Source organism: Saccopteryx bilineata, chromosome X (genome assembly GCF_036850765.1).
Source record: "Saccopteryx bilineata isolate mSacBil1 chromosome X, mSacBil1_pri_phased_curated, whole genome shotgun sequence".
Lineage (NCBI taxonomy): Eukaryota > Metazoa > Chordata > Mammalia > Chiroptera > Emballonuridae > Saccopteryx > Saccopteryx bilineata.
The window spans coordinates 128,820,353-128,845,401 of NC_089502.1; the positions used below are offsets into that span (position 1 = coordinate 128,820,353).

The window sequence follows — 25,049 nt, forward strand, 5'->3', positions numbered from 1 at the left end:
GCCCGACTGGGATCCACCCGGCACGCCCACCAGGGGCGGTGCTCTGCCCCCCAGGGGGCGATGCTCTGCCCATCCTGGGCGTCGCCATATTGCGACCAGAGCCACTCTAGCGCCTGAGGCAGAGGCCACAGAGCCATGCCCAGCGCCCGGGCCATCTTTGCTCCAATGGAGCCTTGGCTGCGGGAGGGGAAGAGAGAGACAGAGAGGAAAGCGCGGCGGAGGGGTGGAGAAGCAAATGGGCGCTTCTCCTATGTGCCCTGGCCAGGAATCGAACCCGGGTCCTCCGCATGCTAGGCCGACGCTCTACCACTGAGCCAACCGGCCAGGGCCGAGCTTAATACAATTTTTAAAGTACTGTATCTCTTTTTCTTACTTAGGGTTGTTCTCAACTGTTGCACATTAGGAGTTCCTGGGGACGTTTTAAAACTAAGCCACATCTGGTTCTACTCTAGACCATCCACTGGTCCAGCATTTCCATTCCTTAGCCCCCTTTTTTTTTTTGAGAGAGAGAGAGACAGGGACAGGAAGGGAGAGATGAGAAGCATCAACTTGTAGTTGCAGCACTTTAGTTGTTCATTGATTGCTTTCTCATACATACCTTGACTTGGGTGCTCAAGCTCAGCTGATGACCCCTTGCTCAGGCCTGCGACTTTGAGCTCAAGCCAGTGACCTCTGGGTTCAAGCCAGTGAATATGAGATCATATTTATGATCCCATGCTCAAGCTGGCAGCCCTGCACTCAAGCTGGTGAACCTGCACTCAAGCCAGTGACCTCAGGGTTTCGAACCAGGGACCTCAGCATCCCATGTAGATGCTCTATCCACTGTGCCACCATTGCTCAGATCAGCATTTCTCAGACTTTTAACGTGCATGCAACTCAATCAGGGATCTTGTAACAATACAGATTCTGACCAAGTAGGTCTGGGTGGAGCCTGGCATTCTGCTGTTCTAACAAGGTCTCGAGGGGGCTGCCGCTGCCAGTCGGTAGGCCACATTTGGAGTAGGCCACTCTGTTTCAGACCAATGGAATGAGAATCTATGGGTGTGAAACCTAGGCATGTTATGTTTGAATTCCTCCAGTGATGCTACTTATAGCCAGGGTTGAGAACCACTGACATAATGTGGCAGAATTTGAAGTCTGTGTCTCCTTTGGAGGTCACGCCATCCCAACCTCTATTTGAATCATTCTAGGTCATTTCAGCCTCCTCTGATGAGCCATTTAAATGCCAAAAAACTCCTGGAGTTAAGAAATACTTCCTTTTCTATAATTCATATTCTTCTTCTGAAATTTAAATACATCTGGTATGAACTCTCTCAGCTTGTCTATGATTTCCATTTCAATTTCTTCTTTATACTTTTGCCCATACTGAGACAAAACGGAACAAGAGATTATTTCTTTGTTCATCCAAATTCTACAAAAGAGACTGCTTCAGTTCTACTACCTAGTCTCTATTTCCTTGTCAACTGGCCTCCAAGCCTATAGATATTAGAAAAATGCTTACTGGCCCTGGCCGGTTGGCTCAGCGGTAGAGTGTCGGCCTGGCTTACAGGAGTCCCGGGTTTGATTCCCGGCCAGGGCACACAGGAGAAGCGCCCATCTGCTTCTCCACCCCTCCCCCTCTCCTTCCTCTCTGTCTCTCTCTTCCCCTCCTGCAGCCGAGGCTCCATTGGAGCAAAGATGGCCCGGGCGCTGGGCATGGCTCTGTGGCCTCTGCCTCAGGCACTAGAATGGCTCTGGATGCAACAGAGCGAAGCCCCAGAGGGGCAGAACATCGCCCCCTGGTGGGCATGCTGGGTGGATCCCGGTCGGGCGCATGCGGGAGTCTGTCGGACTGCCTCCCCGTTTCCAGCTTTGGAAAAATGAAAAAAGAAAGAAAAAAAAAAGAAAAAAGAAAAATGCTTACTTTCTTTAGTTCTTGACAAGGTCCACTTTCAGCTACTGACCTTGTTTACCATCTTGAAGAAAAAACCTAAGCCATCATACGAAAGTTACTCTCCATCTGCTGCTAACATGTTCATAAAAATACCCATTTTTATCTTTTTGATCCTCCCCATCTGTAAAAATCAAGGCCGTGGCTCAACCTCTAAGTTCAATTCCTTCCATTGGCTTCTGGCTGTTTCCCTCTTCTTCCTAGTGTTATTTATCCCCTTTTCTCCTGTGTCTTCTTTTTCTATTAGTTTCTTCCCATGAACTGTGAAGTAGGCTCATGTCTCTCTCATATTAAAACAATGCCTCATTGACCCCACTTCCCTTCCAAGTTCTCCCACATTTTCCCTCTTTTAAGGAGCTCTTTACGGCATGACTAGGCAGTGATACAGTGGATAGTGCATTGGCCTGGGATGCTGAGGACCCAGATTCGAAACTCCAAGGTCGCTGGCTTGAGCGCAGAGCTTGAGCACAGGGTTGCTGGCTTGAGCGTATGATCATAGATATGACCCTATGGTTGCTGGCTTGATCCCAAAGGTCACTGGCTTGAAGCCCAAGGTCACTGGCTTGATCCGAAGGTCTCTGGCTTGAGCATGGGGTCATGTCTATGAGCCCAAGATCGCTGGCTTGAGCAAGGGCTCACTGGCTCCACTGGAGACCTCCCAGGTCAAGGCACATATGAGAAAGCAATCAATGAACAACTAAGGTGCTGCAACTATGAGTTGATGCTTCTCATATCTTTACCTTCCTGTCTGTCTGTCCCTCTCTCTTAGAAAAATGGAACTCTTCACATTTGCTGTCTCTATACTTCAGAGATTCATGCTTGCTAACTTCATTTTCTCACCTCCCACTCACTTCTCAAGCCACTCCTGTCTAAACTCTATCCTAGCATCAACCAAAACTCAACAATGACTTCTAAGCAGGTAAATCTCATGGCTACATTTCATTCCTCATTTTCTTGAACTCCCAGCAGTTAAGTCAATAATGTGGGGTCAAAGTAGTACCTGAAAAATATGTAAGATTGTTAAGCATATTGAGATTTTTATGGGAATTCAGTAGGCTCCATTAAGTCATGAGTGTGGTTTCTTCACTGCTGTATCCTCTACTATGTGACTGGCAGACAAAGGTGCTCTCCATGTGTGGTTGGACTGTATCCCTCCCTCTCTTCCACTAACTCCATAACATGACTTTCTCCTTTCCTCCTACCTCTTCATCCGGCTCTCCAGTGTCTGTCTTACTGACTCCTCTACATCTGCCTACTTTGTAAATGTGCTATTACTCAAGGTTCTGTCTCTGGCACTTCTTAATTTCACATTCAAAAAAACTCTTCTTGGGCAGTGAATTCCACCTGCATGGTTTGGCTTGTGATCTTTATGCTGACCAGTCCGCAGTTCACATCAATACCTCACCTGTCTTCCAAACACCAGATCTGAATTTCCACCTGCCTTCTGAAGACTTATAAATATATATTTATGGAAATATTTCAACTGGTATATATCCAACAGCTGAATCTTTTCCTCCAAATTGTTCTTCCACCTGTTTCCTGTTATGATTAACAGCATCATCCTCTTTCTACTTCCTCAGGGGGGAAATTTCTAAGCCAATATCACCCTTTTTCACTTGTTTACTCACAGTCCAATAAACCGCAAGTTCTACTGATTCTGTTACCCTAGTTTTTTGTATAGTTTTTTCAGCCTGTGTTCTGAAGCAAGTTGGTTCCTTGGGATGTTAATAGGAGTCACCAAAAAAGTAAAATGTATCTATGATCAAATTAATTTAAGAAATGCTGAGCTGAACAGAGGTAAATGGATTTCTTTTACAGAAGAACTTTTTAAAACTTTTGATATGCTAATGCAGATTCAATATGGGAATCTGATATGGGAATACCATATGCATTGTTTCCCAAAGTTATTTGATCACAGAACCAACTTTTTTTTTCTAGCATCAAAGGAAACATTTCTAAAACACATTTTGGAAATTGTGATCTAGTCCCTTATTTTCTGCTATCCTGTTCAAAGCCTCTTGCTTACAGACTTATTTCAGTTCGCTGGATGAAGGAGGGGATCTCCCTAACTCCAGTATCTTGCCTCTCCAACTTAACTTCTAGACTTCTATAAGAGCTATCCTTATAAAAGTTGGATCCTGGCTGCCCAGAGTACTATCATCTTGCTCCTTACCTCTGTCCAAGTAGTCTATATCCAAGTATAATCGTGGGTTTATCTATTTCTCCTTTTAGTTCCATCAATTCTTGCCTCATGTATTTTAATGATATGTTATTAGGTGCATACGTGTTTAGGATTGTTATATCTTTTTGGAGAATTGATCCCTTTAGCCCTCTTTATTCCTGATAATTTTCTTTGTTCTGAAGTCAGCCATATCTAAAATATACCTACTTCAGCTTTTGATTAGTGTTAGCATGATGTATCTTTTTCTATAACTTTGTTTTTAACCTACCCGAGTCTTTAAATTTGAAGAGGATTTCTGGTAGACAACTTATAGTTGAGTCTTAATTTTTCTTAATCTGATAGTCACTGTATTTCATTAATATATATATATAATTCACACTTAAAGTACTTATTAATATAGTTGTATTAATAGCTACCACAGTTTTAACTGTTCCCTAGTTGATATTTTTGTTCTGTTTCTTTCCCCCTCTTTTCTGCCTGGTTTTAATTAAGCATTTTATATCCCATTATATCTCTTGGTATATCTATTAAATTTTTTAAAAATTTTTAGTGGTTGCCTTACAACTTACAATATATATTTACAGCAGATCTAAGTTCACCTTCAAATAATACTGTATGCTTCACGTGGAGTATGGTTATAACTGAGTATTCCCAATTCCTCCCTCCTGTGCCTGGTGACATGGCCGACATTCATTCCATATATCCATATGTTATAATCTCTCAATACATTGCTACTATTATTTTTTTAAACAGTTATGTTTTAGATAAATTAAGAATAAGAAAACTAGTCTGACCAGGTGGTGGCGCAGTGGATAGAGCATCAGACAGGGATGCAGAAGACTCTGGTTTGAAACCCTGAGGTTGCCAGCTTGAGTCCAGGCTCATCTGTCTTGAGCACGGGCTCACCAGCTTGAGTGCGGAGTCACTGACTTGAGCATGGGATCATACACACGACTCCACGGTTGCTGGCTTGAACCCAAGGTTGCTGACTTGAGCAAGGGGTCACTTGTTCTGCTGTAGCCCTCTGGTCAAGGCACATATAAAAAAGCAATCAATGAACAACCAAGGCACTGCAATGAAGAATTGAGGCTTCTCATCTCTCTACCTTTCTTGTCTGTGTCCCTATCTGTCCCTCTAACTCTGTCTCTGTCAAAAAAACTTTTTTTAAAAGAATAAAAAAACTAAAAAAGATTTTATTTTACTTCACTTATTCCTTTATATAGACATTTTTTTTATCTATATAATTTCCTTCTACCTGAAGAACATTTCTTGCAGAAAAGGTCTTCAGGCAATGAATTCTCTGTTTTTGTTTTTCTGAGAAAGTTTTTATACCTCCTTCACTTTGAAGCATAATTTAGCTGGATATAGAATTTTAGACTTCCTGCTTGTGTGGTTTCTGATGAGAAAAGTCTGATATAATTTTTACCCTTGCTCCTCTGTATGTAAGTTGTCTCCCTCTACCCCTGCCACCCCAATTTCTTTCAAGATTTGCTCTTTGTCTTTGGCTTCCTGTAGTTTGAATATGATACTCCTAAGTGTGGTTTTATGGATACATTATTTCCCCATGTATAAGATGCACCCTTTTCCGAAAAATTTAAAGTATAAAAAATTGGTGCATCTTATACAGTGGTTGTAGTTTTTTTACTTGCATTTCCTGCTTTTTCGCACTGATGAGGAGTTGTATGACTTTTCTGATGAATAAAACTTGAGTTTAATAACTTATGTAATACATTTTTTTCTTGAAATTTCAGGCCCCAAAATTAAGGTGCATTTTATACATGGGAGTGTCTTATCCATGGAGAAATACGTTATTTATTTTCCTTGGTGTTTTATGAACTACCTGGGTCTGTAGTTTGGTGTCTGCCACTAATTTTGGAAAGTTCTTGGCTGTTATTACTTAAAATATTTCTTCTGCTACATTCTCTCTTTTCCTTCTAGCATTTCCTAATTATGTGTAAGTTATACCTTTTGATGTTTTCCCATAATTCTTGGATGTTCTGCAGTGGTCGGCAAACTCATGAGTCAACAGAGCCAAATATCAACAGTACAACAATTGAAGTTTCTTTTGAGAGCCAAATTTTTTAAACTTAAACTATATAGGTAGGTACATTCCTTATTGAGGTAGAGCCTGCACGTGGTATTTTGTGGAAGAGCCACACTCAAGGGGCCAAAGAGCCGCATGTGGCTCACGAGCCGCAGTTTGCCAACCAGGGTTCTAGGGTGTTTTTTCTCTTTTATCTCTTTGTGTCTCAGTTTGTGAAGTTTCTATTACCCTGTATGCAAGCTCACTGATTCTTTTCTGGACTGTTAAGTCAACTAATGAGTCCATCAAAGCCGTTCTTCATTTCTGCTATAGTTTTTCTAGAATTTTCTTTTGATTCATCTTGAGAGTTTCCATCTCTCTACTTATATTACTTGTCTGTTATTGCTGTTGTCTACTTTTTCTACTAAAGCCCATAACACATTAATTACAGTTATTGTAACTTTCCTGTCTGATCATTCTAACATCTCTGTCATATCTGAATATGGTTCTAATGCTTCGTCTCTTCAGACTATATATTTTTCTTCTTTTGGCATGCCTTGTAATTTTCCCCTCATTCTAGACATATTGTATCAGTTAATAGGAACTGATGTATGTAGACCTTACAGTAAGGACTTATGTTAGTCTAGGAGTTTGGATGTATTTAATGTTTGTTGCAGCTATATGTACCAGAAACTTCAAATTTCTCTTCTGTCATTGTTTTTGTCTCTCCTCTTGACTTGGGACTTCTGTAAGCACTCTTCTTTAGAGAGAGTCTGTGTTTTGCAGCTCTTTCAGCTATAATTTACTATTATTATACTGGAGCCCTGTTAATGTGGTGGTAAGGTGTGGGGAAGGGAAATGCTATATAATATTCTGATGAAATTTGTCTTTAAGTAGGCCTGTACCTTAAGGCTTGACCTACACAAATATTTCTCCAGTAATGCAGCTTTCCCCCCTGTCTTCTACTCCCTTCCCTGGCTGTGACACCCCTGATCCATTTCCTTGAAATCCTGACCCTAAGGACTCTTTACCCCTCCCCCATATGCAGAAGACAGAGGTGGGCTTCAGCAGGGGAGAAACCTAGCATAAAGTTTCAAAAGTGTGTTCTGGCCAAGTCCTCTTCTCTGAAGAGTAAGCCTTTGTTATGGAGAAGATCTTCCACCTCTCCCTGTGCAATCTTCACCTTGGGAACTGGGAGGGTTTCTGAAGGGCACAGAAGAAAGTGTGAACCCTCTGACCCCTCCTCCTATAAAACTAGTGATTGCAGTCTCCCGGAATCTCGACCTCTCACGCTACTCCACACTCAGCCTCCAGCAATTTGTCTATATTACATTGAAGTGTTTCTATCCCAGGCTTTTGCTCCAGGTAAACCAATTGTGTGTCTGTCTCTGTAGTTGTGCCTGCTTGTACAGATTTTGGGATGGCAGTCTGCCCTGTGACCTGAGTTCTCTGATGTGTGTAAGAAAAATCATTGGTTTTCAATCTGCCTAGGCTTTCCAAGGTCTTTACATGCCAAAGCCAAAACTGAAAGTTTGCCCTTACTCTTTACTGAATGAAATACTACTTCAAGGCCACTAGACACCAGGGGCCATGCCTTACTTGTGCATTTCTGTATTTCATAGAGGCAATATGGTCTAGTTATTTTTTAAATGATGCTTTCGAAACCAGACCTGTTTGAATCTTGATCCCACTGCTTATTAGTTGAGCTATGTGATGTTATCACTTATTTTATCTGTGAAAAGCAGCACTGTCGACTAGAACTTTCTCTGATGATTAAAATGTTCTTTATCTCTTCTGCCCATCAGAGGCACATGTGGCTGTGAAGCGCTTGAAAAGTTGCTTAGGTGCAACTGAGGAAATGAATTTCAAATTTTAATTAAATTTAAATCAAATAGCTACATGTGGCTAGTGGCTTCTGAACTAGATAGTGCCGGTCTAAGGCTTTAGACAGTAGATAATCAAATTTGCTGTTTTTTATTCTCCTTGGATCGTTCAAAAGTAAAAATATAGACTGATGTAATAGTGCATCATTTAGGAATAGGAGGCCATATAATCAAAGCTTCTGGTTAGTAAAAGGTAGTCCCTGACTTGATAGGTGCTTTTTTTTTTTTTAAACAAAAAACAAAAACAAAAGAAGATGGTGATATGAAATACATCAACTGGACTAGGGTGTTTACTCTTCTCTCCCTGGGAATCCTTGCCCCAGACAAGCGTGTGTGCATGCAGTGCAGATACAGTGAGATTTGTGTGGCTCTAGGCACATCACACTTTATAAAGTTTGTTCACACATTATCTCCTTTTTCTCTTCCAACCCCATGGTGATGATACTGTTGATCCTGTTTCCTGAGTGAGGAAATGAAGACCTCAGAGAGGTTAAGTGACTCGATCAAGGACATATAAATGGTTCACAGCCTCAAAGAAAGAAACTGGGGGCTCCGAAACCACCCCTATCCTACCAGAACTTCCTGAACTGAACTCCAGGTCCACTTCACCCCTCTCTCTAACAGCACTGACATCAGACAGTAGTGGAAACTGAACATTAGCTGCCAGAACTCTCGTGGAGGACACCATACCTCTGGCAACAAGAGAGCGGGGTCTTTGTCTCAGAAATGCAACATGTTCCTCCTGCTTGCACCTGCTATGTCTTCTGGTTTGATGTAAAAAAAGTTTCTGTAAAGGCAAGTGGCAGGTGACCTGTTGGGAAGTCTCTGGAAGAAAGGAAGCTTTAACAATCTCACAGTGAAGGTAGCAATAACAGCCACAGCATATGTGTGTGTGTGTGAGTGTGGGAGCTTATCTCTCTCCCCTCCATCTCAGAGTGCTTTCTTCTATGCAGCCCCTTTTTCCTCAACTCCAACACCCAGCGCCAGGACGTGCAGCTGGCCCCTCTGTGCAATATGCTTGCCTTCAACTGCACTTTAAACTTAAACTTTAAAAGTTCAGACTTGTGCAGTACCCTTTGCAAATAGCTATTGTAGCACCATTCAGAATTAACTGCTGCACAGATAACTTTTTTTTGACAGAGGGGGGGCAGATAGGGACAGACAGACAGGATAGGAGAGAGATGAGAAGCATCAATTCTTCGTTGCACACCTTAGTTCTTCATTGATTGCTTTTTCATATGTGCCTTGACCAGGGGACTACAGCAGAGAGAGTGACCCCTTGCTCGAGCCAATGACCTTGGGCTCAAGCCAGCAACCTTGGGATTCAAGCCAGTGACCTTTAGGCTTAAGCCAATAATCATGGGGTCATGTCTATGATCCCACGCTCAAGCCAGTGACCCCATGCTCAAGCTGGTGAGCCCGTGCTCAAACCAGATGAGCCCACGCTAAAGCCAGTAACCTCGGGGTTTCGAACCTGGGTCCTCCACGTCCCAGTCCTACACTCTATCTGCTGCACCACCGCCTGGTCAGGCTGCACAAATAACTTTTGCACTCCACTTGTATCTGTCGGCCAGGTCCTACAGAGAGAGACATTTCTGGAATTAGCAGCCAATTACTAGGATGCTTTACAACAGTGGCTCTCAAAGTACAGTCCCCAGCATCACCTTGGGAACCTGTTAGAAACGCAAATTCTCAGTCCCCACCCCAGACCTACAGCATCAGGAGCTCTTCCAGTGAGACCTAAAATCTGTGTTTGGACAAGTCCTCCAGGAGATATCTGCTCGAGTTGGGGAGCCACTGCTTTGGAGTGTGGAAGCAATTAAGTGGCGCTGAGCAATTAATTAGGACACACAAAGGATTCTTGGGCTCGCCAATGCTCTGCTTTAGGCAGTGTGGTCCTCAGACCAGCAGCAGTAGCAGCAGCTCTGGGAGCCTGTAAGAAGTGTAGGACCTCAGGCACGCTCTCCCAGACCTACTGAGTCAGAATATGTATGTTTCTCAAATTCCCAGGGAATTTGCAAGCACATTCAAATTTGAGAACTGCTGATCCTTACTGCCACTGAGGTTTGTTTTGTTTGAAGAGTTTAGGCACAGAGAACGAGGTGGGCAGCAAGATTTTCTTTGGTGGATTTGATTTTGATCCTAAATAATTATAGATTTCTTTTATACTCTATGAAAGCAACTCTTAGAAAGGAGGTTGGGGAACATGCTGACCTAAATGATTAAAATTCCAATTAAGCAAAATCTTACATTTCATAGTTTCAAGGGGCTTTACAATTATCACTTTGCCTGGTGCTCCTGCTCCCCGGCAATTCTGACCACACTCTTCCCTTTGAAGTGCTTGCAGATCTATTTCCCAGGGAAGCACTGTGGTTGTGTAAATTAAGTGAGAGAGGGAAGTTAGCAACTCTTGCACCTAAATCGCTGGAGAATCTCTTTCTGGTATTGGTCCCCCACCCTTAGGGGTGCTGAAGAGAACCTGGAGACTGGAGCCCATACACTCCCAGTACTTTTAATTCCAAAGACACTTCCCTGGGCAGGAAAGGAAGGCTTCTTTTGTGTGCAAAGCACTATCAAGCATGAAGAGGAGGTTCTGAGCCCCGAGAAAGCACCTTGAAGGGCTGGAATGCAATCCGCCCATGCCCACTGACAGCTCTGCCTGCTTAAGAACTTAGGAGCTGCATGCTCAGCGGTAGGATGAATCCAATCGTCTATAATGATACAGATGGAGTCATTAAAGATCAACAGCTTGCCAATCTGAGTATTGAGAATGCAGATTGAACGCCCATTATTGCCTGTTGGATCAAAGGGAAAAAAACGCCTACCTGTGTATTTACTCAACAGGCAATAATGGCTCTGAAAAAGCTGGCACATATGAGGAAGTAACAGTCATTTTCAAAGCAAATAGCAATAACGACAACACACCTTAAAATACATGGAAGAATAGGGCTCCACATACCATGGTGCCTTCACATACCATATCTCACTACATGCTTACCATAAGGTGGTGTGGAGGCCCTGGCCGGTTGGCTCAGTGGTAGAGCATCAGCCTGGCGTGCAGGAGTCCCGGGTTCGATTCCTGGCCAGGACACACAGGAGAAGCGCTCATCTGCTTCTCCACCCCTCCCCCTCTCCTTCCTCTCTGTCTCTCTCTTCCCCTCCCGCAGCCAAGGCTCCACTGGAGCAAGGATGACCCGGGCACTGAGGATGGCTCTGTGGCCTCTGCCTCAGGCGCTAGATTGGCTCTGGTTGCAACAGAGCGATGCCTCAGAGGGGCAGAGCATCGCCCTCTGGTGGTCATGCCAGGTGGATCCCAGTCGGGCGCATGTGGGACAATATCTGATTGCCTCCCCATTTCCAGATTCAGAAAAATACAAAAAGAAAAAAAGAAAAAAAAAAAAGGTGGTGTGGGGCATGCTGTAACGTTCAGTGCACACGAGGAACCTCTTTCTCAGGGAAGTTAAGCAATTTACCTAAAGTCACATACTTAACAGAACTGAGACCTGAGCTTGGCTTTCCTGACTTCAAATTCAGTGTTCTATCCACAAGCGCTGAATCTGAGCTACTCAAAATGTACTCTTCTGACCAGCAGCAGTGTCACCTGAGAGCTTGTTAGAAATTCAGAATCTGTTTTTCACTCGATGCCCAGGCGATGTGTGGGCTGCTCCTCCAAGAGCCTTAGAGCAAGCAATCTTTACTGGGCTTGACCACTTGCTATATCAAAACAAGAACAAAAAAAAAGACAGTGATGAAAACCTCTGCCATTAAGGTACTACCACAAAGGTGTTTTGAGCACTTATGATGACAGTTCCAGAGCAGAGATGCCTTTCTTCTTGAAACAACTAGAAAGACCTGTGCTAGTTGACAAATTTGTGGGGCCCATGGAAGAATGGGCAAAGGAATATCACCTTCAATGCTGAGAAATTAGTACATCTAGTGTTTCCATTAAACTTACCGGAGATACACCAATTTTTGTGCCAGTATCATTTTTTAAGTTCACCTCTAAGAACAAATCTTTCTATTAAAATGGGCTCTGTCTTAAGGAGAATGAGGCTCAATAATAACACCAGGATGGTGAACATTGATGGTACAATTGGAAAAACTTTGATTTTTAACAAAATGTGTCTCGTGTTCACATTTTGAGTATGGTTGTGGCCAAAGTTTTGAGGCTTGACTTCATGCAAATAAGGACATAGGTAAAGGAGCACTGACTTCAAGGGTGCACCCTAGGAACTCCAGAGCACTCTGCCCTCCCACAGGGGAATGGATCAGTGGAGTCTGAGGTCAAGTTGACGAATTTCCAGACTGTAATGGGTGGTCAGGTGTTTCGTTTTCTAAGAGTTTCTCCTCATGTAGAGTAAATATTAGGTTATCTAGAAGCAGAATGGATGCCTAATTGCTTATCATCAAGTTTGGAAGCCAGTTTACCAAGGATTAAAAAATGAAGAAAGATCTAAAGAAATCACATGGTCATGCTACCAGACAAAATTACATTTGACCAAAGGAAATCAACAGGGAAGGGAGAGAATATTTCCATCCTATAAGCCATCGACCACCAACAATTTATTAAGCACCTACTATATACTATACCTTATGCTAAGTTCTAGGAAAGATTTGGGAGTATGAGACATTGTTTCTATGCTTGAAGAGCTTATGGTCTTGCTGGAGAAACTATCATGGGACAATACTGCAAATTATATAATAGTGTAGAGCTAAGCATTCAAAAAGATGGTTACAATTGAAAGCCAGATGGACTTAAGGGAGGGAAGAAGCCATTTTGGGAAGGCCTCTTAAAGTAGGAGACATGAGTTTGATGTCACAGTACGAAGTGAATGCATTTATAGAGAGAAGAATAACAAAAGAAGATGTGCAAAATCTATATCTTTTGTTACCTTTCAGATGGAAAACATCAAGAATCATATGATTTCATTCATATGTGGGATATAACTTATAGCCACAGACAACAGTATGATGGTTACCAGAGTGAAAGAGGGGGTAGGTAGTCGACAGGGACCTGTAGACTTCTCTTGAATTCATAACGGCCAGGTGGTCAGGATACTCAAATGTGGGGGGCTGGCATAGAAAACCACATCCTGGTGGTGTCCAGACCCTGTCTGGAATCATCTTTACCACTGTTCAGTGACAAACTGAAAATGGAAGTTGCTTATCAAATTCAAGAAAAAACCAAGAGCTATACTGGATCATTCTTGCCTATCAGCTTCATGGACCTGGAGTCATGGCCATCTGTTGAGTGAAGGGATGAACATCCCCTAGGAATGTGGGTCCTCAACTTCTAGGTGCAGAACTCAAGGTGGGTGTAAGACCTTTCCAGCAGGTGCTTTCTGGTCCCGCCCATACTCTCTCAGCTGACACTCACTGCTCCATGCAAAGGGCACTGACTTGCTGAAACCCCTGCAGCTTTTTTGCCTGAGCCCTTACATAAAACAACAACAGCCATTCCGATTATAGGGGCACATAGCACCTGGAATTACCAGATATTTATAAATATTTAATGCTCCTGGATGCAGCTGGATCAACTAATGATGGCTGGAGAGTTGGGGAATAAATGTCCAGCTTTTTTGCCCCCAGTTGGGATCACTGGACACAGCATCTCCCAGAGTTCCTCAGTGAGCCCGAGTCCTGGGTGCCCACAGTGGACACTTGCTTGAGAATACCCCCTTGATTGGCTTCCTGCTGCTTCCTCCTTCATGTCCCCACTTCCTTAGGGTGTTGTCAGACATTACCTCCCAGGGGAACGCTGGCATTCAAATCCTCGCCTTGACTGCACGTGGAGCCCACAAGTGAAACCTAAAGTAGAAAACCTAACAATGGGCATCTTCCAAAATACCAGAAACAATAGTCTCAAGAGGATTTCTTAGAGAGTGACGCGATAAAAATAGCTCCCCAACTCCCTCATTGCCTCCTTCTGTTCAAAATCTGAATTCTGAAGTTGAAGGCAGGACATTATTCAGTGCTTTCCATATGAAATAACAACTGGTGTTGATTTCCTTTTTTATTTCTTCCCCCTTTTAAAGGTTAGAGATTACTCACCCCCCCTGCTGGTCATTAAATCAGTCTGGCAAGATTCCTCAGAAGTTCTGTGGTCTTCCGGGCATGTGATGACAGCACAGGCAGGGCTGCAGACAGGCCTGCTAGCTGTAATGTGCTACCGAGCAGGTGACTTTAAAGGTCTGCTCCAAGCCTATCTCAAGTATCACTTGGGGCTCACACTGAGCCCCAAAGTCAGGTACCAGATGGCATATCCCACAAAGTCAAAGTTGATTGGATCCCCGGTGCCCTGTATCTCTCTAGCTCCTGGGCCAAGGCGTGCTGCAATGCCCCAGGCAGGAAACCAATCATTTCCCCCCCCCTTCTCTTTCTTTTAGTTCTCAGAAAACCAATCATTTCTTCTTTTAAAAAAGAAGTCACATAAAATTTTATTTGTGGGTGTTAGTGCAACTTGAAAAATTTGGTACTCCCAGAGTACATAGCAATGGCCAGGGTCAGTGTCATCAACTTAAACTGCTTCAGTTGCTCAAAGGGATTTTTTGTTCTACTACATACACAGTATTTAATTCTAATATATATGGAATTATTTTTGAATTTTAAATATTTAAAACTCATATGTCCAAAAGCCCTCACTGAAGTACATATACATGCACATATTTACTGAAAGAATATCCTCCTCCTTGCTTTAGAAAGCTGTTATTTTACCTACATTTCTTTTTTTATTGATTTTAATTTGTGTTTACATAGATTCTAGTGTTGCCCCAAATGCATCTCCCCTCCCCCATGTTCCCCTCAACATCTCCCTTGCCCCCCTCTCCCCTATTACTTCTCCTTCTCTTAGTTCTCAGGAGTCACCAGTTACCATATTTCCCCATGTATAAGACTCTCTCATGAATAAGATGCACCTTAATTTGAGGGCTCAAAATTTGAAAAAAAATGTGTTACCTAAAGTTATTGAACTCAAGTTTTATTCATCATAAAATTCATACAGCTCCTCATCAAGTGTGAAAAAGTGGGAAATGCAAGTTAAGAATCTACAACCACTGTATAAGACGTACCCAGTTTATAGACCCCAAATTTTCCAAAAAATGTGCATCTTATACATGGGGAAATACTGTAATTGTTTAGCTGTTTTGTGAGCTTTGTAAGTCTGGTGAACTTTGAGTGGTTCCTTTTTTTTGTGTGTTAACTTAAACAAAACCACCCTTCTCTAACTCTACAAAAGCATCTATCAGGATACTATGGAGTCATGGAAAGGTCAGGCTTCTGCTCACGCGACAGCTTTGTGTTTAAATTTCAGGTTTAATTAGCAGTTCACCTGAACTTGGTCCCAGATGCTTATCTGCATGGGGAGGTAAACATTGCTCCCCAAATCTTAAAGCAGATGAGCAAGGTGGGCACGTGAGGCTACTAGTCAAACGAAATGTGCTCAGAAATCAGACAGCACTAGAATAATATTTGGGTTATTTGGATATATGTCCCATGAAGTGAAAGAAGAATGAAAAGCAATGTTGATCTCTTTTTAAATTTCCCCTAGTGCAAAGATAAAGTGCAAAACCAACATGCTGTATAACCAAAACTAATATAATATTGAATGTCAACTGTAATTGAAAACAAAACAAAACATTAAAGGCCCAGCAGATGCACCAATGCTGCCCTTTCGTGCCTGGGTGCGAGCTTTTCTAACAATATCTGCCACTCAGAAGACTCACCGAGGGGAATGGACTGCCCCAGGTGTCAGAGCACCTGTCACCAGGCAGAGCATCCTGAGATGCTAAGAGCAGATTCCACATCAGCATTTGCAGAGATGACCTTTAAGATGCCTTCCAAACCCAAGGGCCTTTGATTCCCTGTTCTTTGGAGGCAAGTTCTTTTGACATTTTATGTTCAGAAGGGCAAAGAGCTGGGCTAGGCAACAAGGTGTTGCCTCCCACCTCCTTGGCAGGCCAGCACTTAGAGTAGGGTCTCAGTGTCAGGAAAAGCCCGGACGAGTGGGTGACTGCTACAGACTGACGGTCAGTCAGACCTGCTGACACTGGGCACTCTGACAGTCTCAAGGCCAGGGTCAGCTCGGTAGCTTTGCTGTTCTACCAGTTTGACTGCATTCAGTTTCTTGGGTTCCTCTAGACCGGGGCTCAGACCATAAAGGACAGAGCTCTAGAAGACAGAAAGATAATGGCTTCTTGGGGAAGGTCACAGTGGTAAATTCGGTTTCTGCCCAACTGCTCAAAAGAGCATTTCTGCAGAGGTAGTAGTATTTGTTCCCAAAACGTTCTATAAGATTTTGGCATTTTTTCATTTTACATAATCAATGCAGCTGCAGAAAAAAAAAATTCTAATACAACAGAAGAAACACACAAATGAACCCCTTCAAGCAGGGTTTGGGGCCAGGACATTCTTTGCTATGGTGAGGGGGACTGTCGTGCACACCAGGTGGTTAACAGCGCCCATGATGTCCATGCACCACCAGTTACCACAATCAGAGATGTCTCCAACCACTGCCAAATGTCCCCTGGAGGGCACAATCGCCCCTGGTTGCGAACCCTACCCCAGAGTTTTAACAGTATTCACTTCCTGAAAATGCTCTGATAAGGAATACAGCATAGCAACTTCTTTATATCAAGGACTAAAGAGTAAAGATGTTTGCCTTTGATGGCCACATGCCATCTCTACCTGATAGTCTTTCTGTTTTTGTTTTGATACATTTCTTTAAAAAAAAAAAAGTAAAACCTTCTCAGCTTGAAAATGGGCCAGAATATGCTGATCCTTATACTCTCCAGAAAGAAAGGGTGCTGATTCCCATAATGGTAGAAAGTGCTGAGATCGTCTTTGGAAAAGCTGGGATCTTGATCCAGCTACCAGGTCTTCGTGGCCCTGAGCTAGCAATTATTCTGCCCTACTTGGAAAAGCGGAATGAAATAATTCCCACTTAAGTTCTATTAGTCTCGTTTGGCAACAAAATGCTCCTTCATGTATTTAAACACAAAAAAGTTTAAATAAAAGAGCAACTCACTGTTTGAACGAAATGAGATTCCCTGGAAGTGGGAGGATGCCTGAAGAACAGCAATGTGTCCCTTTCTTTCCCTTGGTTTGAAAACAGTGATCCTATAAGAGTCCTCGGAAGAAGAGAGCCTTGGGCAAAGGAAATGCCCCTAAAACTGAAATAAGTTTTGAAGTGACTACAGAGATTAAAAGAGAAAGAAAAATGTATCTTGGTAAAAGAGAAGGCTGGAAACTGCTTGTAAAGTTGCCAAAAAGAAATGCTATTTTGAAAATACATTTTAAAGTGGTCTCTATGGAATTTTCTTTACCCACCACATAAGGATCTGAGGAACCCAGGGCAGATCCATTCGACAAGTATTTATTGAGGGTCCACTATGCGCCAGGGACTGTGTGGCACTGGAGTTGAAGCCACCTGAACCCGGCCAGTGGACAGCACTCAAATATGGAAGTTGCCACTTTCAATCATCCAGAGATTTGTTTCCCCAGTAAAATATTTGATCTTTCTATCTTTGTATATTGCCGGTTACAAATGTATGCTTTCCTTTGGGCACTTAAGAGTATTCATATAGGGTGGGGCAAAAGTAGGTTTACAGTTGTGAGTATGCAGAACAGAGTTTATTCCTGTATTATTATTCATTATTGTATTATTATTTTTCTTTTTTTATTTATTCATTTTAGAGAGGAGAGGGAGAGAGAGAGAGAGAGAGGAGAGGCAGAGAGAGAGAAGGGGGGAGGACCTGGAAGCATCAACTCCCATATGTGCCTTGACCAGGCAAACCCAGGGTTTTGAACCGGTGACCTCAGCATTTCCAGGTCGATGCTTTATCCACTGCACCACCACAGGTCAGGCCATTATTGTATTATTTTCCACACGAACAACTCTAAACCTACTTTTGACCCATCCAGTATGTGGAGTTTCATTGACACCAGGAAGAATCAGTCAAAAGAATGTTCCTATGATCCAGTTAGCACTATTAGAACAATGGTATGGGAAGAACTTGAGACTCTGAACATACTTCATTTGGATAACAAAAATGCACATTTTAACCATTCAAGTAGTTTATCATATGAGAGGCAGTAGCTTATAGTGAAAAGAACACTGTGCTGGGAGTTAAAAACCCTAGACCTCTGTCCTGGTTCTGTCTTTGACTTTTTTCCATGAACAAGTCAGTTAATTTTTAAAGAGCAGTTTTCTCATCTGTAAAATAGGATCACAGTACTTTCCTGCCTATCCTGAAACATTTACTATATTTAAACCTACTGTATGTTTACATTGTATAAAGTGTTATAAAGGTGAGAGCATTATTGTAAGGACTGGGTTAACCTGGTTCTTCAGTCTCCACAGATGATTCTGGAATAAATCAAATACTGTCTTACGCACAGCCTGGATCAATTATCAACAAAACCTTCTTACACTTCATTTGAAGTGATTAAGAGAAACCACATCTATAAAAGCTTGTGAGACACTCCCCAGAAATTTGCTCTGAGAGAAACATCATGGATTTTCTGTTAAAATATGTTAATGAGCTAAATGTAATCATCTAGTGAAATAAATTTTGAAGATCAACATTTATTTTGAAAGGTTCGGAAATGAATGGTTGATCCCTTACCCGCCCCCCCCCACTTTTGCCATCAGCCCCCCCCCCCCGTTTCAGTGGGAGCACACTGCACGGGAGGGTCGCCCCTCTTACAGTGTGGGGTCAAATTCTATGCTGCAGATTCAGACTATGACAGTCATGTCCCTTGCCCGAGTTTGAGAAAGCTCTCCCAAACCAGACCAGCTTGGGTTTATAAATGTGGATTCTTTCTTTTTGGGATACTCTCAATTATATTTTAAAGCATCACCTGGGTTTTTCTTGCTTGTCATCATCCTATCCCAGTCTAATTTTTGGTCATAAAGTAGCTGGACTGCTATCCCAAGAAGGACTTCCTTCATTGAATAGGCACTACCAAGAGCATGGGAGGAGTCAGGGACACAACCCCCCCCCCCGTAGGTCACTCCCTCTAGTTTCGTGGTGGGGGCTGAGAAAGCCTGCAGCCCTGCCCATGCTGTGCCCACTTCACTCCTAAGGCGACGCGATGCACCAGGCAGGGGCGGGCTGGTGTTGTGTACAATGTTAACTGTCAGCACTATCCCTGACGCCAGCAACAAAGTATCAGAATAACACTGGGAGGGGCAGCAACAGTGACTCTCACTCCTAACACCTTTCGTAAAGGACAAGTCTTCATCATGTCTCTAATGGAAAAAAAAAAAAAAGAAGAAAAAAAAACCAGTGCTCATTCTCACTTTACATTACCATGACTACTGAAGGTCCGTTTTGCTGTCCCCTGGCTCCATACCTACCAAACATAGGGGTCGGATGTAGAAAGAAAAAAATGGATACAGATAATCAAAGGTAATCCCCTCAGTGTCATAAGTCTGGGTTTTTATAAACTGTAGGCATTCATTTGACCAGAGAGCCAAGAAAGGAGCTCTGACCACTATTCGTCTGGGTTTTCATTTCCCACGGAGAACTAGAACATGAAAAACCATCCCATTTCTGAAAACAATTCACTGACAAGACGGTTGTCCTTTAAAAGCTTCCTTTAGACTTAGAGGCAAAGCCAGCCTCCCCCTCTCTCCAACTTTCTCTTATAGTACGGTTTTCTCTTGAACAGATCCGAATCAAGTAGGAAAGAAACAAGCCAGCTGAAAAGACATCTGATGTGCCTGTTGATGTCTCATTAACCTTGAGGGTGAATGTAACTGGGGATTGTCACTCACAGGGACCTGAGGGTTGGTTGGGGTGGGGGTTGGGAGGGAGAGCCGGTGAAAACATCCCTCAGGAGGGGGGGAATACAAAGAGAAACATCCTTTAGTAGATAGCTCATCTATCAAAACATGGGGCAGCTTTCAACTGTCAGACTGGCTAAATTATAGTTTCCTTAAACCTGTGATGAAACTACCATGTGTTTTCTTGAGAAAGCATTCGGAGCAGTATTTGTCTCTGTGCCAAAACGTGTTCACTGAGGTACTGGGAGAAACGCTTTGCTGTCGGAAGTATAATCATGACAAAAGCAAACATCTCGGGATTAACGTTACTAAGGTTCTGTGATGAGTATGTGTGATATCTGTGTGCCATTAAACATAGCACGAGCCATCCACCGTGGGAACGTTCTCATTCCACCGAGTCCTTAGTCAGACTCCCTTCGTTACTAACTGCCGACTGGTAACATGTAAACGAGCAGAGGGAGGGAGACTAGCTTGCCTCTAGGGAGAAAGGGTTACCTGTAGAGAAGAGAGAAGGCAAGAGTTCCCCAGGTTCACTGCCCAAGTCCTATCGGGATAACAAGGCTAGCAATCCAAGCAGCCTCCATCCCAGCTCTAGACCGGAGACCACACAGAAGCAGCACCCGTCAGCCCCAGGACCCGTCTGGGACTGAGTCCATCTGCCCTGCCCAGAGCAGCACCTTCGGAAAACAAGCCACACAATCCCCCCAGGGGCTTGCATGGAACATTCTCACCTATTTTTGCTTTTCTCTCCCAAGGTCTTTACTTTGCCATCCCTAGTCCTCACTCCTCTGCTTTCCTTAGGAACTTCCTGAAAGTTATCTCCGTGAACCTCACTTTTCACACCGAATTGCCACCTCGGGCTGTGGGCACACCCTGTTCCTGCCGGAGCCGCCCTCCGACCAGCTGCCGGCTTCCCTCCCTGCGCGCTCCTCGGGGCCGCCGCACAGCCTGAGGCTGCCCTCGCCCTCTGGCGTCTGCCCCTCACTCTGCTGCCCAAACGCAGCCAAATAAAAGTGCATCGATTCAACCCCTCTTCTCCCAAAGAAGTTTGTGCATTTCGGAGGAGAGGCGACGCTGGGAAAGATGAAATGACTGTCAGTGACAAGCATCGCTGCCCACCCTGGGAGACAGAGATGGCTCCCTCGCTCCCGGGGAGAGGGCAGCGGCAGCCCCTGCCCTTGCCGGGGACCGCACTTGTGTCTGGGTGAGCGGGAGGCATTTTCCTCACCATCCCGGGTCCCATTCCTCTGCCCCCTGGCAGCCCCTCCAGTCTTTCCCAAACACTCTGGGTCTAGAAGGGAGAGAAGAGGAATGGAGAGGAGTCTCTGACCCCCCCCCCCCCCCATGCATAGTATTTTGTTTCTAACTAGCAGGACTTTCTAGAACGTATTTTCTTGTTCTGCTCCTTCCTGGCTCAGTTACCCCCAAACCTCCGCGCCCCCAAAACCTTTGCAACCAAAACAAGCGAACCGTCCACGGCACCCTGGCCGCCGCCGCCGCCCCAACTGTTGCAGCAGCTGCCTGGGTGGCGACGACGGCGGCGAGCGCAGGGCCAGCTCGGACCCGGACGCTCCCACCCGGGAGGCTGGGAGGCTCCGGGCGGCCTCCGAGGGGCGCCCGGTGCAGGGGAGCCCCTGCGGCAGCCGCCTGGGATGGGGCCGGCGGCGCTCGCAGCCCGGCCCCTGCGCACAGCCGGCCGGGCCGCCCGGCCCGCCCCCTCTCACCTTTAAGATCAGGTCGGTGTGGTGCTGGTCCAGCATGTTGGCTTTCTGGAAGGAGGTGACGATGACCCGGCCGTAGCGCCCGGGCGTCTGTAGGTCCGAGTAGAGCCGGTGCTTGGAGCGGTTGACCGGGAAGAGGCTGTTAACGAGGTTGCGCTCGATCTTGGCGAGGCTGTGCTGGGGCGCCAGCAGGTGCTCCACGCTCTCCTCCACCTGGTAGCGGCTGAAGCTGGCGCCGAGCAGGATGGAGATGAGCACCGGCGCCGAGGCGAAGAAGACCGGGTGACTGGCAATGAAGTGGCCGAGCCGGGAGAAACACGTCCGCAAGCCCCTGTGCAGAACCTGCCGCAGCATCCTAGAGCAGAGCGGGCGCGGGAGGAGGGCGAGGCGCACGCTCGGCGCGGGCTCGGGCGGCGGCGGCGGCGGCGGCGGCGGTGGTGGCGCCCGCGGTGGCGACGGCGGCGGCGGCGGCGGCGGCGGCGAAGGCGAGACCCTGAGCTCTCCCGGAGCCGCGGCACCACCATCGGGGAGTTCCGCGCCGCGCCTCGGGAGGGTCCCCTCGGGCTGGAGACACGCCCTCCTGCCCGCGGCCGCGCCGGCCCGGAGAGCCCCCCAGCTTGGCGGCCTCCGCGCCGCCCCCACCCCGCCCTACCCCGTGCGCCCTCCCCACCCTCCGCCGCCTCCCCGCCCGAGGGGCTCCGCGCGGCCGGGCTGCGTCCCGGCTCAGCGCGGAAGGGGCCCGGGGCAGCCCTCGCGGCGCGTCATGACCCCACTCACCCGACCCCCAAGGCCAACGCCGGGGCGGCGTGGGGAGCGGCGGCGGCGCTATCGCGGGGAGACTCTGCGCGCCAGCCTAGGAACACGAGGACAGAGAATTCCAGGCTACACCCAGTCCCTTCTCCTCCCAGGCTCCCCTCCCCCGGCCCGCCGCTCACGCCTTCCCCTCCCCTGTATCCTCCGGGGCGACCCAGAGATGAATAAAGAAATGCCCCCAAATTTCCCAACAAAAAGTAAAGAGTTCTCCCGGGGGGCGTCGGGCGGACCCGCTCAGAGCCGAGTCTCCCTCAGAGGCGGCTGAAGACTGCGTGCGCCCTGGCTCTCTCCGAGCTCAGGTGGTGGCGCGCACTGGCTGGTGCGGAGAGGGGGTGGGGAGCGAAGACGCTCGAACGTGGAAATCACGCCTCCTCTTAAGTAAGAGCCATTTAAAATATCCCCAACACTGCAGCTTCCTGGGACCAAGAGGTCCGGGTGTGCGCCTGGCGCGTCCACCCAAAAGGCCCCGTGGAGAATCTTTATACTAGCCCTCCTTCAGGATCGCTCCAGACAGATCCGGGGTGGGTGCCTCTGCCGCGCGCCCTTCCATCTCCCTACCCCGTCCCCCAGCAATAAAAGTGCAGATAAGGATGGTCAGTCCGTGGAGCCGCGCGTTGCCAGAGCTCTGGTGCTCTCGGACTCTAGGCTCTCCGCCCTGTCAACTCCTCCTCCTTCTGATTCTCCTCCTCCTCTTCCTCCTCCTCCCTCCCCACTCTGTCGTCACAGGCGGGTCTGGGGGACCCGGTGCGGCGGGGCTGGAGCGCGCGCCCCTGCGGGCGCAGAGTGGTTGTGAACAGCTGGTCAGAGTCGGGAGCATCACTCCCCTTCTCTCCCCCCACCCTACCCACCCTCCCTCTCCTCCGCCAATGCACGAGTGTGGGGAATGGGGGACACCTTAGCTCAGACCTGGAGACAAACTGGTTTCCGAGCGTGCCGAGCCGCAGGGGGCGCGGGGGAGCCCGGGGGAGCCAAGGGCTCGGTAAAGTTGGGCGTGTACGTGTGTGCGCTAGCCCTGAGCTAGCCGGCAGCCCCTGTGGTGCCCCCTCGAACTCCCCCTCCAGAGAATCCCCTGAGAAGGCGGGCTCCGGCCTCGGGCCCGGGATAGACCTGCAGCGGCGGGAACAGCCATGCACAGGTACAATTTAGCACCTTTCGTTGCGCGCTCCAAGTCCCGGGGTTCATCCACTGCAGCGCAGACCGACCAGGATCTTGGAGTGTGAGCCACTGAGCCGCTCAGTCCGGCTCCGGGGGTGGGGACTGGGGCGTGGCTGGGGGTCCCCAGGTTTCACTCCCCTAGTGCTCGGCCTTTGCATTTCAAGCCTCTGGTCGCACCCGCTTGGCCTCCTAGGGCCAAGGGTCAAGCCAGAGGCGGCCGCGAATAGAGGCGCGGTCCCTGGGCAGTGGCCCGCACTACTGAGCATGGACATGCATATTAATCAAAGCTGAAGGAAGATAGAATGGGGCAAAGAGGAGGAAGAGGAGGGGGACGAAGAGAGGGAGAGTGCAATGGGTGGGAGAACGCGACTCAGGGATGTATTACTCTCCAATGCCAAGAGGCCCTGCACTTCTCAAACTGAACTTGGGAACTTGCACGTTGGAAACAGGAAATCGTGGGCTGGGAAACCCTCTTTTTTTGGTTTCTCTCTTCCCTTCCCCCACACCAGACCCTCCACCGCTATTCCCTCAGCAACACCTGAGAGTGCCGCGCCGCCCTGCCCGGGGCTGCAACTGCTCTGCTCTGCCCGCGCTCCCTGGGTCCTGCTACACATCCCTAGTCTCGTCCACTTGCTCTGCTCGGCTTCGCTTGCTCCGCACCGCTCACGGCTTCCAAGGGCTCCCCTCGGGCACCCAGGTTCCCCAGCAGCTTCAGCCAACATCTGCCCCGCGCCGCTCCGTATTGCTGTCCCCAGGAGGTACCTATGGGAGGGGCTAGAAATTCCCCTGCTCTACTCCGACTGTGCCCTTCCCCCCGAGTGTTCATTCCTGCTCGCGGACACGCCGCTGCTCTGCAGCGCTTTGCTGATTCACGATGATCGCGGAGGGAAAAGCCTCATTAACTTGTGCCCCTGCAAGCGGCGAGGCGAGCGCGAGCGGCTGCTGGGGCTCACGCTTTGGGAAAGCGCCCAGCACTGCGCAGCCCAGGTGCTAAACGGCCGGGCGGCTGCCCTGCGAGGCGCTCCGCGGTGCCGACCGAACGCCCGGGGGCGGGGCGGGGCGGGGGAGCGGCGGCCGTGGGGACGCTCGGAGCCCAGCTCTCCGCGGCCGAGCCGGCGGCAGCTGCTGGGTGGGCACTCTCAGGAGGTCTGGAGTCCGGCTCGGCGCGAGCAGAGAGTCTCCTGTGCCCGGATGCCAGCGCAGAGGCAGAAGTCAGAGAAGAGAAACCAGTCCACAGGTCTCTTTGGGAGCCTTTAACTTTTCGGCGAAGCTCTTTTTATTCTCAAATTTGTCCCACCAAAGGGTTCCCTTCTAACCTGGGTTCCCTCCCAACCCTGCAACTTCCGGCCTTTGAATGTTAGCCTTCACGCTGTGAAGCGCCGGCGTCCCTTCTCTGCGCCGGGACCGGGTCTCAGAGCCGGAGAGACCCAGCGTGGCCCGGGCGGCCCGGGTGGGAGTGCTGTCCTCCCACTTGGAAAGGGCCTTTCCTTTGAGGCAGAAGCATTTGCTTCTAGTCCTCCCAACTCTTCCTAATTGTCCTTATGTATATAGTTGAAG

At 47.1% G+C, this 25,049-nt stretch overlaps 1 protein-coding gene across 2 annotated transcripts in view; it reads right to left on the reverse strand.

Annotated features, from left to right (window-relative positions):
* Positions 1-22,128, reverse strand: part of PTCHD1 (patched domain containing 1) — a 59,715-nt gene extending 37,587 nt beyond the window's left edge. For both annotated transcript variants that reach the window (XM_066250134.1, XM_066250133.1), the window contains exon 1: positions 21,528-22,128. In XM_066250134.1, the coding sequence (XP_066106231.1) occupies positions 21,528-21,878 (351 nt within the window). In that variant the 5' untranslated portion in view covers positions 21,879-22,128. The remainder of the gene's footprint in view (positions 1-21,527) is intronic.
* Positions 22,129-25,049: the final 2,921 nt, after the last annotated feature.